This window comes from Patella vulgata, chromosome 5 (assembly GCF_932274485.2).
Source record: "Patella vulgata chromosome 5, xgPatVulg1.2, whole genome shotgun sequence".
In the NCBI taxonomy this organism is placed as follows: Eukaryota; Metazoa; Mollusca; class Gastropoda; family Patellidae; genus Patella; species Patella vulgata.
In genome coordinates, this window is record NC_065883.2 from 52,012,990 (window position 1) to 52,030,732 (window position 17,743).

The 17,743-nt window shown below is 31.2% G+C and overlaps 1 protein-coding gene across 1 annotated transcript in view; it reads right to left on the bottom strand.

Annotated features, from left to right (window-relative positions):
* LOC126821342 (homeobox protein six1) overlaps positions 1-12,861 on the bottom strand; it is a 49,387-nt gene extending 36,526 nt beyond the window's left edge. Inside the window, exon 1 of the mRNA XM_050549751.2 lies at positions 12,550-12,861. Within this exon, the coding sequence (XP_050405708.1) occupies positions 12,550-12,574 (25 nt within the window). The 5' untranslated portion in view covers positions 12,575-12,861. The remainder of the gene's footprint in view (positions 1-12,549) is intronic.
* Between the last annotated feature and the right edge of the window lie 4,882 nt (positions 12,862-17,743).

Here is a 17,743-nt window from a genome sequence, read left to right on the forward strand (position 1 = left end):
GGAAAAGAATTAAAATTCATTTCTTTTTGTGCTTCCATATCTTTTTGCGTGGAATAATAAATTTGACATTTTTTGTATTGTATGCTTTTCCGATTCAGTGCATGGAGTGATCCTCCCGCAACTATACTAATACAAATACATTTATAGAGTTGACTAGTTTTGATTAATTATTGTTAGTTTTTATAGCAAAAGCAATTATATTATACAGCATGGGTCAAAATACAGCAATTACTAATAATCATAAAAATAATTTATCATTGTTAGCAATAATATTATAATAATTGTTTGATGTTATCTATTGTATTTTATTTACACGATTAGACCTGTAGATAGACATAACATAACAGAACACAAAATATTTCTACAGATAAAGTTATTCCGTGTCTCAACAATAAATTGGATTGAAATCGACACCTGTCATTGATATGTACGACTGTAAATTTATTTCCAGTTACGATTGGTTGCCATCACAATGTGGAGAATAATTCTTATTAATAAATCAACGTTATCGGATACATTTCTTGAAATAGATCCGCTCAATGGAACGCCATATTGCAATGAGTTATGGCCCACACTCACGTAAAAGTGGATCGTATTTGTAAACTATGCATAATGTATTTCGATCACCCCATAAGCTGCACATGTACCTAATCCTGTATCAAATTGTGTTACATAAAACTTTGAACATTATATGTAGCTAAATATACGCAGGTTTATGCTAATTATTTACTTAAATAGATTAGTAATGCTTGAATAAAATGGCACGTGAAGTTTATATGAAGTAAGTCAGTCTACAGTAATAAGAGACATCTCGGCCATACAGACTATCTTAATAAGACTCGTTAAATAATATTATTCTTCTTAAACAAGTTATGTTTTATTATATTTACATAGCAAAAAATATATTTCATTTGTACTTGTTTTCATGTGAAAATTATGGCCAGAGTCATGAATTTTCCCCAGTTAGCGGCGTTTATATCTACTATTCCAGTCCAAAACTGTTACGGAAACTTTTACATGCACTCGGACATTGGATTCGAACCTTGGACATGTTGGTCGTGAGTGATGTTTCCTAACGATACAACCACGGAAACGTGTTCGTATATACCCAACATGAACATGAAGACACAAACGATATAATAAACAAAAGATTATGGATTTTCCCAGGGACGATGCCATCTATGTGCAAATAATGATGCGTAATTTCCGGATTCATGACCAATGAATAGAATAATATCCATGTAGAATATGTGAAAATAGTGTCATGGTGATTTATGCAACACTTTTGTACAGGACAGATAAAAGAACCCATGTATTCGATTTTTAAAACAAAAGACAAATCAAGAGATCAGCGCCCATCAATTGCTCTCAACTCTAAACCTTCAGATGATGCGGTTACTGACCACGGTTTATATGCTACTCGTAATTATAAAAGGGAAAACGATTGTCATGGGGTATAAAAAACACAAATGGGAACTCCCCAACCTCGGTTCTTGTTGAACTCAACTGTATCAAAACAAGACTGTTGTTTATAGTTTATTGATTAAAGTAAGATTTATGGCACGATAAAACTCTTAACAAAAAAACAAACAAATGGCTCATTTAATTCTTCTTTTTTTTTTAAAATATGGCGAATTTTTATAACGCACGTGTACGTATCTTAAATTAGACGAACCTGTAACCCCTCAAAAACAGATAGTCAAATGCCGTGTTTCCAGTATTCGTGCAACTGACGAGTACCACTTGTCTGTGTGAAGATCATTATAAACTACATAAACTTGGCACCAATATAATGTAAGACTCAACTCCATGATTTAGAAGTGATCATCTGAACAGGGTGCTAGTGGAACGAGAAGAAACAGTTATCGAACTGGGAGAGTTAGAGAGATAATATACTTAATTCTATATTTATTTAAGGTTAATAAGGCACATGTGGCGAGATTTAAACACCGATTCTCGTGTTACCGGGAGCATTTCAATGAACGTTGCCTGTAAAGTTGAGTTTATCCACGTCTGTCTTCACTAATTCGCAGACGACAGTACCACACATACACGTGCTTTTCCCATTATGTATGTTACTTGTTTTTGCCAATAGAATTGTTTATGATGAATGTTTTGTTTCACTGAGTGATATGATGGATAATAGTTTCATGGCACGCCCTCTAATTTGTTGCCAAACTTGTAGAAAAATGAGTTTGCAGAAATACACACATATATTGAAACAGATGCCGAGTGGAGTAACACAGTACAAGGTGATTAGGGTACACTTCGTTTTAATTATGGTACATATCTCTACACACACATGTCATTTTACCTGTTTAATTCCCGTTTTAAGTATAACAACAATTGTGAAAAATATGTATTTGTTATTGCTCGATTTGGCGAAACAAACGAACGAGAAATGTTTAGATTTGGAAAATGGAGAGAATTTGACCAAAGAAGCAATGAGTCACGGTGCTTTCATAAGAAATTTCATATACCTCCAGAACGCGGATTCTAGCACTTTTTAACCTTCGGTTAGCACAAAAATATTTTTTCGATATAACGTGATTGGACCGTACATTTACATCGAGCATGGTCGGGTTAGATCGTGAGAATAATGTGAAACAAGTCTGTCAAGGCATCGCCGAGTTATAGATGTTTAAACTTTATTTTTAATGTTTTCGAAGACCTTTACGCGTGAAGCCCAGAGACTAAGTAAAACTGGTTTAAAACGCCGACGATAGTTGATGTATAGCTTACCGTTGTCATCTGAAAACAATGGTGAAGTAATTAAATCAATTAAAACACCCTGCTTTTTGATCAGCTAGTTTATCTTGGTCGTATGAACGGCTTGACATAGAATGACCGATCACCACTATAGTAGGACATGTTCATTTTGTTACTTTTTGTCTATTTTTTGTCGTGGCATTCAGAACAATTAAACTGGTGTTGCTCATAGTACCAGTAAGCGCTACACCCTTATAGCTTACAAACGCCGTCTGAACGGCATAATTATGTCAACCAGTACTTGGAAGTCTACGGTTATGTCAATCTGATTAAAATACAGATCTATATTTCGTTTCAGTAAAGTCAAGTAAAAAGAAATTTTGATCTATAAAAAACGAAACGAAATAGGATAAGTGTTTGAATCAGATTGCGGTTATGTTAAATTTAATCATGTTATTGGAAATCATTTTGTAAAGTGTTGATGGCTTTAATTTGTTCTGGAGAAGAAAGAAGCGTTGTATTCGAAGTTTGTTTGATATTTCAACACAAAATGAGATTTCTGCTAGAGGTGATACTTATATATTATGCTAAAAACGAAACTAATCTGTTTGTTAAAGATTCTTGTAATTAATTCTTAACCAAAAGTTATTACTGTTCCCACAATGGACGATACATTGAAGAACATCGGATTGATTGAAACTTCTTCGATTGATGTCATACTTTTACATGTATATTTCACGTGGTCAGTGTGATTGTTATGAAGAAAAAAACATTTAAACCGTTTTATTTTAAATTACACATTGAAAAAAGAATGCATAACAAAATAGAAATGAAACTTAATATAATGTAACGGAAGTAAGAATATTGCGGTGGAAAGTAATGAAATAAAGGAGAAGGGCAAAAAACATGGTTTCGTGGTAAACTCTACAGGCAAGGTTTATATAATGTCAGATACTCTTAAACATGAAGGGAAATTCAACAAAAGTGAGATTAAGTTGAAAGGTTAGGAGAAGAACTGTGTAATTATTTTGTAGCAACTAGAAAGAGAAGTAATAAAATCTTCTAGATATCAAAGGCAATTATCTAGAATTCATGATTTCTTTCTGTAATCGAAAAGGGGAAACGAAGCTCTAGAATGGCATAGCGCGTCATCAAAGTTGTAGGGAACTGGCTTAAAAAGTTATTATAGAGAAAATAATAATTTGTCAGCGATATGAAGATGCTATTATCGGATAATAGTTTAGAATAAGGCTAATGTTGATTTGATGAATGAAGTGAGTTCATAACCTAGTCACTAATAAAAGCTAATCTTATTATCTCTACAGACCAAGACAACTAACCGCCCAAACCAATTCTTCTTCTCCTTATACAGATCGAAGACAAACTGTTTAGAAATATCAAGCAGTTCTAATTGTCACAAATACTGGTATATCTTTCGTTCATCTTAAAACTTTTAAATACCTAGAAACCATTAACAGCAGGGAGTGTGAAAATTAATGTTATAAAACATTTATTTTCAGGAATAATATGTATTTAGCCTGTATGTCGCTTTTCTATAGACAATATCAATATTAACTTCTTTTCATTCCAATGAGGAATATTTTAATGTGATGTCGAATTTGATATTGATGCTTGCATCGTGCCAATATATTAATTGTTTTAAAGTGGCATGTTTTAATAACGTGTGATGTGAGGCCCAAATGAAAAGACCGTACAAAGACCTCAGTACTATAATGACTCACTAAACATGAGAAGAAAAGATAAACACAATTTTCAAGCGGGCTAATGGTCTGTGCTCGATTTCAAATACACTAAATAAATAATATGTTGTCTTTGTGTAAGATAATTTTATCGTTTTTAATTTATATTTAATGGAATTATCGACATTTTAAACAGTGTTCTGGTTCTATGACACATTTTTAAAGACGCGACAAGACGTTTTGGATTACAATCTTCTCAGGGGATTAACAAATAGGTTAAATATAAAAACACTTAACCTCTTAATCTGCTTAGTCGGCTTTAAGGAATAAAATACTCTAATTATGTTATCACATAGTCATTCTGCCTGTCAACATATTTGCTATAAATCATATCACGTACCTGAATTGTGAGGGGATTATAAAATTGGTGGACTTCAAGCAGATCTCTTGAATTTTATTTTCAATTTTTAAAAGTACCATCAGAAAAAATTTGTTCGGTCCATGTGGATGTTCTAACTCTCCACGGGTAATGGATTTACATGGAAAGGAAACTAATAATAGCTAGAATAACAAGCCAGGTCGTTCAAAATATGTTATTAGTAAAAAATATGTCCATTTGGATGTGAGGACCGATTGTATTATGCAATAAAGCACTTCAATGTATACATAAACAAATTCTCATGGAGAATGGACCCTCTTATATGGAAAAGACAGCAGGATTAATTATTACTTTAATTACCAAGACATACAAAGATAGCGACGTGAGATCATTACAAATGTAAGCTTGAAATGACCATAATTTAAACTAGAATATGACTGTTTTGTACTCACTTTGTGTATGTTCTTAAACTCTATATTTTACTATTATTCTGGCGTGTTGGTCTTTATTCATTGTTTTACTCAATTGCCGATTAGACATCTTTAAACAAAATCTACAATCATTGAAAATGCCATGATGATGCTATTAAAAGTGTTGGAAATACAATGTAGATCTGTTTGTTTATGGGAAATCTACGTTTCATTAGTACAATATAATTATTTGACTTAACAGAAAGCATGACACACTCTGTGGTTTAATCACATGATAATCATTTAATGACATTTTAATGACAAAACTTCAGATTAATTGAATAGATATTACATACAATAATGCAAATATGAGAACAGATGATGACAAAAATATTAATGTTGTATTATTATCTGTTCTATATAATCAATTTATGATGATGTAATATCACTGTTGAATTGATGTATCATTTTAGATACACGAGTCATTTTGTCTATTATATAATGTATTGAATCATTATCATGTTAAAATCATGGTGCATATGTACATCAAATTTACAAACGATTCCTATCTAAAATATGATTACCATTTTATATATATTTTTTATGTTATTTTCATATTTAGAAAGGGTTTTAATACTAGCTATTATCGTGGCCACGATTAATCGATACTCGATGACAATATAGATTTCAACCCAGAGTAATCAATAAGCCCTCACTTGCTTCGTTCGATTTTCTTTATGAAATGGCTGCTCGTATTTATACTGTTGTGTTTGTATTATCATGATGATATTCATTTCAGCAGCTGAGAACATCGACTTGGGACTCGCTGTCTCGACAAAATAAAATATTGTATTTAATTACAGCTAGTGTAATTTATCGCGATATGGAACCGACAAGATGATTTTCCCATCGATACCAAGTCCTATTCCTATAAATTTAAAAGAATCTTTAAGACAGAGATAAGTTTATAGATCGCCAATAAAATAAATTTTACGTATGTTTTATTCTGAAAATATCAGATTTTAATTCTTATCATGCTGATTTATTAGAAAGAAAACTTATAGTGTTTAATTACTGTAAAATATTTATTGCGAAACGTATGCTTCTGAGTAGATCAAGAAGATTTACTGTTAAGTTCTAAATTCTACTTTAAAGATCAGTTTTTTAAATTTTATTTATCATGGAATACACATAAATATATGTATATATAAATTATTCTTTATTTTGCGTTTGCTGACGGCACTTAGAGCAAGATCTTTCATATGCATGTATCTCAAATGTAAAAACAATAATATTGTAATGTAAAGTCTGGATTTAAGTAATTCAGCGCAAGCGAGAATAATAATAAAAAAAACTTGTTCGCTTTTGTGAAAAAGATAGAAATATTAATACATATTTTATTTTGCTGTAGCCTACTTTTGTTTTGTTTTTCCTACTTTGCAATAATATGATTATTACATAATGTGTTTACTAAATCCTCCTTTTTGGAGATAATTTCTGAATAAAATTTTGAACAAGTTTTACCTTTTTGTTTCTATTAAGAAGTAGTTGTAGAATCCAATATTTTTTCAGGACTATGTGAAAAAGTATTCTAAAATGCTATATGATATTTATTATAATATTATAGATTCTTTCTTTTGGGTCAATTTGTTTAGATAAACTATAAGGAACATTCGATACATAATTCGTGCCGGTGCATTTAACCGGCGAATTAGGGTTAATATGGCTTTAAGTGAAGCTCGCTCTCAATGTTATAGCAACAAGTACTAAGAGAGAATTCAACCAGCTTAAACAGATCAAATAACGAAAAACACGTCACAAAATCTCCATAATATTTTTATACATTTAATTTACAAGCGTTAATACAAACAGATCTGTGATTTAGGAAACATAACCGACATAATTCGCCTCCCCCAATTTTATATAAAATTTAGAAAAAAGTGTTTGTCATGAATGACATAAATTTTAAACATTTTCTGGATTCACTACCAGAACTATCTTCAGCTACTTAATATTCAAATTTTATAAATCAAAACAAGATAATAACTGGTTTGTGGTTTAGGAAACCTCCCCCAGTTGAAAAAACAAGTGGGTGCAACTGACTGGATATAAATATTATAACCAAAACAATTTTTAGCAACTGAACTCAAAAAAGATACACGAAATTTATGTGTAAAAAATAGCATAAATGATAAATATTTACGGAATAAAAAATAAATTGGCATAACTATCTTCAGCTATTCAACATTCAAATTTGATAAATCAAAACTAATAAGATCTACAAAGATGTTTTTTATATAAATTAAATATGTATTTGAGATCTTTATTAATTCCCCAGCGACTCTGACATGGGAAGTCTTACAGATTTTGGACCATGATGCCAGCAATATTGTAACAATTTCAAGATGGTTGCACATGGCGCTCTGTGATTTCCTGAATTCTCAAAGGCCTTGTATCTGTATCGAATTCATAAACGGAACCGAACCTCATATGTGTGTTTACAGCTATATGACTGGGAAAAACATGGTTTCTTCGATATTCCGGATTTTTAATCACACCTGGGAAATGAAACGAAATATTGAGCTGGTGTGATTTGAAGACGATGGAGTCTTTCCTATCAGATGTTTATGACCCTCTTGGGTTTCTAGCCTTCTATCAAGATAATTATGGTATGTTCACATGCTATTTCGTTTCAGGTTTTTTTCCTCCGGTATTACCAGCCTTTGCGCAGCTTTAAACATAGATGGGTGATGTAATTTAGTATGTTATTTGGTGAAATAATATTCTGAGGGTCTTTGATGATGGTATTTGTTTTAAGATTGGGAGAGATTTGGGGGATATAAAGTGGAATCTAAGAATAAATAACAAGCATGTCTATTTTTATGTAGCACAAGAGTAATAGTGTCTAGATCTTGTTTTTGAAATGGAGCTTCAATATATCGTATGTTTGTTCAACAACAGATGACATGTACAATATATTTCTTTGAAATTTCTTGCCATTTTGGAAATCGGAGACCTAGAATCATATATTGATATAAAATCCAATATCTCCCAACGTACTTTTAATCTGATATTCATTGAAAATAAATGTGGTATATTCGTGTCCGGACACATATTGGTTTAAATGGAAATGTTTCATTTGATAAAAACAATAACTCGATTTCCTGTAAATACATTTGATTCATATACGGAAAAAATCCGATCGACCGCAAACAAAAAATGTTATTATACCCTCGACACTCTGTCCAATATAGAAAGTTTTACTGCCACAAACTTTATTAATCCATTTACATCCATTCTGCAGCTTTTAAATCCACTTTCCGTAAATTCGTGGCCACTAAAACAAAATCTGCAGCCGTGGGTGTTTGTAATATTACTTTCTTTCATTTATGGAATATATCTTTGGTTTTAAAATTTAGTTTCGTATTTTAATTAAGCAAAGCTACTCACGATACGATTGGTTTTCTGTGATTTTTATATGAAAACTAAATGTTTTATGTAGAAGGAAGAAAGAGTCGACAACTCTCGTAATTAATATGGTTTATTTTAATTGAATAAAACATTGAACCTTGAAGGGTATCATTTGGTTTGTAATGATTGGTGGTGATTTTTTAAGAGGATTAAAATGCTCGCTTTTCATCTCATCCTTTGTTTAATGGAAAGTAAAACAGCAAACATTTGTTGTAATTGTAAACTTGTTGCAGGCAGCTGTGAAGCCATGATGGTCGTTTAGCAGCGTTTTCTGTTTCTATATTGTTTATTGTATGTGCGACTTGGTGGATCAAATATACCTTGGTTAGAAAACCACCCGAAGCTTAGCTAGGGTGTTAAGGGGATTTACCATACGGCAAAAAATAGTTTGGCAACAAAATACCAGATCATTTAACTGGGAAACTTTAGACAAAAGAATCAACTAAACTATTCGTTGAGAGACACTTTTCCGTATAGTTTCAATATGTTCAAAAGAACGATTTTCTTTTTCTTCACAATTTAAAGCTTACAAAAACATTTAATTATTTTGAATCTAGTGTGGAGCGTTCGTAGTTCTGGAAAATTTTGAGACCCATGCGTTATCAGTTCTCTTCTTACTAATAACGGTAATCTTGAAATATATTTTAGGCATAATGTCTCATTAAAACTGTACACAAAAATAATCAATCCTTACAAATATGTCTAGAATTTCAAAGCAATACTTTTAAAGCGATTTCTTTCTTACCAAGAAACTATATCGTTTTACATATTATCGACTTCTCTATAGATTTCTGTATTTACAAAGCGACTGGAATAAAAGATTTAGTTCAATGATAACAGAAGCTTTATAAGAATGGAAGTCCTACTGTATAAAGCACACTCAATAATTCTAACGATAGTTCAACTTTTTGCTTCTTTAGATCGAATACACTGAACTGACACGAACAAGCCAAATTGACGTTTTAAGACGCCCTAATGCCAACATCCATCGAATGTCAATCGGGACAAATATTTCAAAATATGATTGATTGCTTCATGAGTTGTTGTTACTACCGATACGGTTTCAAAGCAAGTGTATAAATTTCTATTTAATTAGCTGTAAATTTATATTCAGTTTCAAATAATGACTTTTACAGAAGAAAAACACAATATTCTGAATGAATAAACTATCTCACTAATTGAATTTTTGTTTATTGCCTTTAAACCCAAAACGTTTATTTTGGTCTTGACAATAGTTAAGCAAACACAACAAAAATGTTGAAAAACAATAGTCAATAGTTAAAATTTTCTCCATGGGTCTAACTGTTTTATTTTCTCAATCAATAATCGCTGAATTATAAATAAATAAATTTCATATTTTAATAAATAACAATGTCGTCTAAAATTATGCGCTACATTTTACGACCATATGAATAGATATCATCAGAAAATAAAGAACATGATATGGAATTTGTCTTAATTCTTGTACAAACTGTTCTCCTAAAATATCATTAGGAGAGAAGAAAAATCACTTATAAAGCATTGCATTACAGACAAAAGTATTAATTCCATTCACAATTAATGACTTGTCATCGATAAATTGACTCTCAAAATTGTCCTATCTATTTTTCATTATTCCTAATCAGGCATTTAGTCACCTGAAATATTAAACCGGGCTTACAGTCTGAAACCATTCTCATATTTAAAAACAATGTTAACTGTTTGTTCAATGATATAATTATGCAGATTAATCGAACAATATAATTCTTGAGTTTTAAATTAATAAATTTAATTCGAGCTTGTTCCATGATTTAATACAAAAAAGAAGACATCTGGCTATGTGTACTCCCCAAATGACAAATGGTATGGACACAGCAGCTTAAAGTAGCGGGTTCTTCATGAAATGAATTTGCAATAGGGAAATACATAAAGTGAAACAACACTAGAGATAAACAGATTTTAACCATGTTCAAATGTTTTAATCATTTTATTCCAGTTTTAAAGAAAACCCTAATCAAAAAATTAAAAGAATTGGGTAGATTAACTCAAATCAAAATATAGATATATAATGCGAATGAACATGAAGGAATCACTGTATGATTAAACCTCCTTTTGAATCGCGCGTGTGACCACTTTTTATTCGTTTAAATAAATAAATTGATTAATTTATAGTTAATATACTTAAATGTCTTTTAGAAGTAAAGGTATAATATTCATAATAAAACTACTTCATGGATTTACTACTTCTTAGTTTATTACATGCAACGTTTCAATGATCTTACAGGTATCTTTATCAACGTTGCATGTAATAAACTAAGAAGTAGTAAGTCCATAAAGTTGTGTTATTATGAATAATTTATATTTGATTTCAGAATTTCATTTTTATATGTAAAATAAGGAAAAGAATGTTTTTAATTATAAAAGCAGCAATAGAATTATTACAAAAATCTGTGCAGAAAATTTATAAAATATTATGTATGTGTTTTTAAGGGAAATATTAGATCGCCTATCAAAAATCCTCTTTCCGCAAGTAAAGTGAAAGCTTTCCAGGTTGTAGCTATAAATGTAATGTTTGATTTTCCTTACATATTTAGAAATAGAAACTCTAGACTTCAAGTGTTTATCTAAATGCGTATAAAAAGAGATAAGCAAATTAATTTAGATTATACTATTTACATTATAGACTTCATTACTGTGTCTATTATATGTGTAAAGTTATATGACGTTATTTTCCTGTAATCTGGATTTTTTTTCTATCTTAACACGAGGAAAGTTTTATATTGTGAAAAGGGATAAAAATGAAATCAGAACCTTATTTTGTTATCTATATATATTCAGAGAGAAGAACTTCAGATTTTGTTGGGATTTTTTTCATTTTTTAAAAGCTTATGGATTGAATGGTCTGGGACTGAAGAAAAAAGATAAACATTAAAGCACAAAAAAGTCACGAAACATCTTGCATGGTTTTAAATTCTTAACGTGAGGGTTTGAGCAATAATCTAAAGATATAATTAAAGACGACATAAGATTTGAACCAATAATGGAGTACTTTATCATTTTAGCTTAACAAGACGGCCATAAATCACCATAGCAGACACAGTTTCAATGTTTATCGTTCCACAACTAAATAACAGGGATTTTTTCAGCACATTGAAAAATTGCCCTGGTTTGACAAGCCTTGTAAAAAAGGAGTGACAGTTCTCTTTTCAAGGAGAGAAAAATTTCGCCTCTCGCCCAATTGTCTTGTATAGCCGTCATATGCCAGTGACAAACGATCACTTATCAAAGAATCTCTTGTCAATCTTGTGTCTTCATACCCCATTATTATATCGCTTCATATAGCTGGTTAGAGATCAACGTTCGACCGATCTAACTTTGTCATGGTACACTTTGGCTATACGATGCCAGATATGGCTGCATGCAAACGCCTGCAAGTCTAATTTTCATTTCTTGTCATACGAAAGAGATGCGATCGGATTACGTAACTGGAGGGGCTAGAAATAATGAGATGATTCTGATACAGTCAATTAGGCTTTTGATGACGAGTGTATAGGTTTAATTTAGTTTTCCACTATAATTAACATGAAATGAGTTTGGTTGATAAACGGGCAAAGATGATAATGTCCTTATTATCTTCTATCATATAGTCCCGCCATGATAAAAGTTCTATGGGAAATTGTCTTACAAAAATAAACCGCAGGCGGTAAAATTATCTAGTTGGGTGGTTTATAATATATGACTTGCTTAGAAAATAAAAATCTTCTAGAAACCAATCACCAACAATGTTACGTATTAACGTGTTGCCATTTATATTTGGAGTATGCACGAATTTTAAGTTGCAAACAAGGTTATATATCTCTAGCAAAAAGAACAATAAAAGAGTTAAGTACATTAAACTTACCCGAGTAAGTGTATGGGTCCATCATGCCTGCTAAATTAGCGGGCTGGTCCCACTTTGGAATATGATAGTGCTCCACGATGAATTATATACTGTCTGCTGTATGGAGATTTCACTGTCTGCTACATGAAATACGGACGCAAATGTAACTGAGTAATGATTTCAAACGGATCGGTTGCCTATCTGTTTCTCTGGCCACACCCCCTGGCTTAAACGCTTTGTTTCCCTTACGTCTCTCACTCGGCAATCTCCGGCTTTAATCGGCCGAACGACCCGTGCATATGAGATGGCCAATGATTGGCTAATCTTTGTTGACGAAGTTTCAACTTTCGATTCAATCCACAATGGTTCGATAATAACTAGCCGTTCTTCGGACACTGAAAAAGATTGAAACTGCCACTAGAAGAGTCTTGTAACCGTCTCACACAAATTGTTTCTACAACTTGATATCTTCGATGCAAGAACGCGTCTGTTTTGGCGCGCGCTGTTCACGAGAGAGGTATCGTCTGCTAGTGGAGGTGGAGCTTAAGGTTTGAGGTCACGTGATATAAAATTGGGCCTGTCAACTGAGGTGTCTGTGATGTATGATAATCGTATCAGTCAATACTACATTGGAAATAAGAGAATGGCGAAAAAATTATAGCATTTAAAATGTTCTATAACACCTAGATTGGTTTCGTTAATTTTCGAGTGTAAAATAAACGAGAAGCTCCATTATTTATTCTCGCGTATACGAACGGATAAGTGGGGCACAATTCCATTCTCATTGTGGTTTTCTTAAAGCAAATAATTTTAGCTGACTGAAAGAATAGGCGCACAAGTAAGTCGGTGTTTGTTACAATATTTTAAAATATCGCTCTATTTGAATCAGTTTCGTTTATCAAAAATAATGTTCTCTATAAAATATTTACTAAAAAAATTGGATCGATATTGTTATTTTTATAGGCGTTCTGTAAAGGATAATATGTCATATATATTTTTATAATATTGATAGAATATTGGTTTTCGTAATTCTAAAACTTTTTGTTTTTCTCAGTCATAATACTATTAATGAAATCACACCATGGTTTTACAAATAATGAACATCCAATCACTTATATGTCCGAGGTATATATCTCTTACTACGGTAGTATTTATATATAATCTAAAGTTGAAATTGGTATAGCATTACCGTTTTGGGATTTAAATCTTTATATAATCGCTAAACAAAAAAGCGAAAATTTAATATATACTTTTTTACTCTATAGAGTCTTTACAATGATTACAATGAATAAAACGAACATAGTTTTATTTTAATTTAAAAAGTCTAAAAGTTCTGATGTCGGTAAATAAACTACAAATAAATTATTTCAAATATTTCCGCGGAACTTTATTGGAAATATAACTATGCCTTTCGTCTTTCTTTAGACTCTAGGTTTCTATTTATGCCAGGGTGAAATGATTTAAGGAGAAATTGTTTTTCATAGGGGAAATAAAAATATAAACGTTTATTTAAACAAATAAAATAAAATACAAACAAATATATGACATCGTATGAACTGGAAATTAAATCCAAGTCAATTCGTTCTCATATATCACAAATGTCAAAAATATGTACAGATTTAATGAAAAGAATGTTGTTATTTATAAAACACCCTAGTATAAAAAAATATCATTATGAAGAATAAGTTAATGTGTACGAAAAATAAATAGCAGAATTATTATTACTTTATTAGCCTAAAACACATATAAAATGGTAGTGTGAAATCAATAAACATCAATTTATGTTTAATTGGTTGAACCATAATAAAATGAAATTGTTCTTGATTTACATTGTCTTAACTGTATATTTAGCCTCCATTCTGTCACGTTACAGCTTTAAATGTATTATACTTCGATTTCTATGATTCTCTAAATGTTATACTGGAAGACTTACACAAGTATCACCAATAACATAATTTCACATTTTCATAAAATACACATTTTACAAGAGAAAAACATGTACACACAAGAAAAGTGATTCAGCATTCTATATAACATAATGTGCTAAAATAATACATCGGATGATATAGAAATTATACTTTAATTTTAACTATCGAGAAATTTAACATAAGTTATATAATGTGCTTATTTAATTCCCATTAATGATACATTATGTAAGATTTAGATACAGAGCTGGCCGTTCTTGCTGCAATAGTTCAAAAATAGATAATGCAAAATGAATATATTGAAAATTTCATTCAAATTACTTTATCCTGTAGTTTTGACAAGATGTGTGTATTATCGTAACCACGGTACTGGTATATTCGAGGCTTAGCCTCGCTTCTCTGTTTTTAAATTAAATCATTAATGGCCGAACCGTTCTAATTTTGTTAAAATCTCGAGTATCCTATGGCATCGAGAGTTGATTATGATCTTGTCATGTTAATAAATGTCTAATTAATAATTTATATAACATTTAAGGCCTAAAGAAAGACCTGCAAGAGGCAAATATAGCTCTTAAATAATGTATCATTAATTGTCTTTTGAGTATGGATTCCTAATGTCTACAGTAAATTAGGAAAGACTTTATTTATTGATTACAGACTTATTTATCTAACTAAAATTAATTCACAATATTACACTGTAAAATTTATAAAATGCATTATTTATACAGCCGGTAAATTTCACTCCATAAGCATTTGAAACCTACTGGAAGTCAACACAAATCTTTCACGTTTTCATCAGCGATGAATTCTTACGTTGAACAAGAAGCAATTGCTATATAGCGCAAAGCCCCAACATGTCAGAATAAATGTTAAGTATGGAGTTTAAGACCCCAAACAATCAAAAGTATTTTCATTACAAAATATTTTGGCACAGAAACTGATCAAATCAATCAAATGAAATTTAAGTTATTGCCATTTAAATTTAATATTGGTTTCTACTGATTTCACGCCACCATTCACTCGAAGAAGGAGGGGTTGGATGGCCGAATGGTTAGCACGTGCGTGCTGTATCATACGGCCTGTCATTGAGTCAACTGGCGTGGTTTCGAATCCCCGGTTGTACGTGACAAGGAGTAGGGTCACCTGTCCAACCTCGTGGGTTTTCTCCGGGTCCTCCGGTTTCCTCCCACTGCTAAAGACCCCTACGCGCAAGCGAATCAATGAAATAAAATTAAACCGTATGTTAGTCCCGAAATGACCTAGTTTGTGTCGAGTGGACGTTAAGCCCCATTTCTCTCTCTCTCTTTCTCTCTCTCACACGCGAAAAAGCCAGTGTTTCGCGAAAGTTTTGTTCATAATCAGAAGTACATAATTACGTAATAACAACATTATTTATCTTAAAACAGTACATATATGTTTCTTTTTAGATATTATGAAAAATCTGCCTTGTTGTGCTTTTTACACTGTTTGTAAAATTTCCAAGTTACTTAAAGTCATCCAAAAAGTTCATAGTTAAAACAAGTTTCGAACTTCATGTTTCTCTTGGGAATGTGTATCCAATTTACTGTATGGCCATATTATTTGTCATTCCGTGCAGTGCCATCCAGTTATCCAGATTTCAGATGGAAATTTTGATTTGTTTTCTATTTACCCTCTGAATATAATTTGAGTTCCAAAGTACCTCCCCTCCCCAATCAGACGCTAATCTTATGTCACATGACATTGGCGAAAAAAACATTTTGGAACTCTGAAGGTGGCGAACTATCAAAATGATCTCAATTCAACAGATTGTATTAGGGTACGGGAATTTATTATGATAATATTGTACCCGAACACAGTGAGATAATAGATATATCTAGTATATTTTGGAGAAAATACAATAATTACCTGCAAGAACTTTTAATTGTATTGATGGATACCTTTTACGCAGTATTCAGGACACGAAAAGTTCTGCCTTTCCATATAAATTTAACTATTTTGCTTAGAAAAGTGATTTATCTTCAAACGGAACATTGATTTCAAAAATTATATTACTATGATAGTTATAATGTTGGGACTATTTTAAATTGTGTAAGTCTTTACCAAAATAGATAAATGAGCAAACACGAGTTAGGTATTTAATATAGCAGCTGGTTTCAAGTTCTATCTTATATAAAATATTCAACCCCTTTAATATTAATGTTTCCGACCAGTTAAAATTCCAAAGTAAAATCTGATAACATTAGGTATTTGGCGTCATTTTCTTAGTTTCAAGTTTTTGTGGGATAATTTGAATAAATATACATATTACATATTACCAGTACACACGAATATATATAATACATACCGGATATATTATAATATAAACACCACGTGAATATACATAATATCAATATTCATGAATACACATAATATCAACATACATGAATATACATAATATCAATACACTCGAATAATATACGTAATGCATAATATCAATGCACATAAATGTACATAATATCAATATACATGAATATACGTAAGGCATAATATCAATACACATGAATATATTATACGTAATGCACAATATAAATAAACACGATTACACATAATATAAATACAGCCAATCGTTTACGTATTTAGAACTGTTTACATAATTTATCGTCAATTGAATACATATTCACAACACTGGCTTAATGAAATAAATTTACACAGGTTTATCAATTGCCTTAAATCTTAATTAATTCGTTCATTTTATAAGCTCATCTGAATACTTTGTAATATGCATCCCAAACCAATTTAACATTACATATGGGAAAATATTCAGCTCGACATTTGGTTTTGTGGACACGACTGTGATACCCAAGAAAATTACGTATAGGCATGCCTGTACGTATGTGCACGAAGGTCCTCAAAATGTAGATTCATAATTTTGTAAAATTATTGAGAGGCACAAATCCTGTTGCAGCATTGGTACCAAAGGATAACACATTTAAATATATTCCTGAACTTTATCACGAAATTTTTATGTAACATGTAAAATGCAAATTTAAAGTAAGAAAAAAAGTAAATACCAAGAGCATATAGTTAATTTCTTAAGAGATACTTCTTGTTATCTGTATTGTACTTAAGTGAAATCCTATTCGACATCCAATATCTTAAGCGAATATTAAAACTCTAGGAGAAGCCAATATACAGCTATCGAAAAGGGATGAAATGATTAATTGTTCATACCGATACACTTTTTCAAGAAACACAAAGCCTGGAAGAATAAATTAATACCACTATTCAGATCATCTAAATTTATCAAATGACTGAATATAAATGATTAA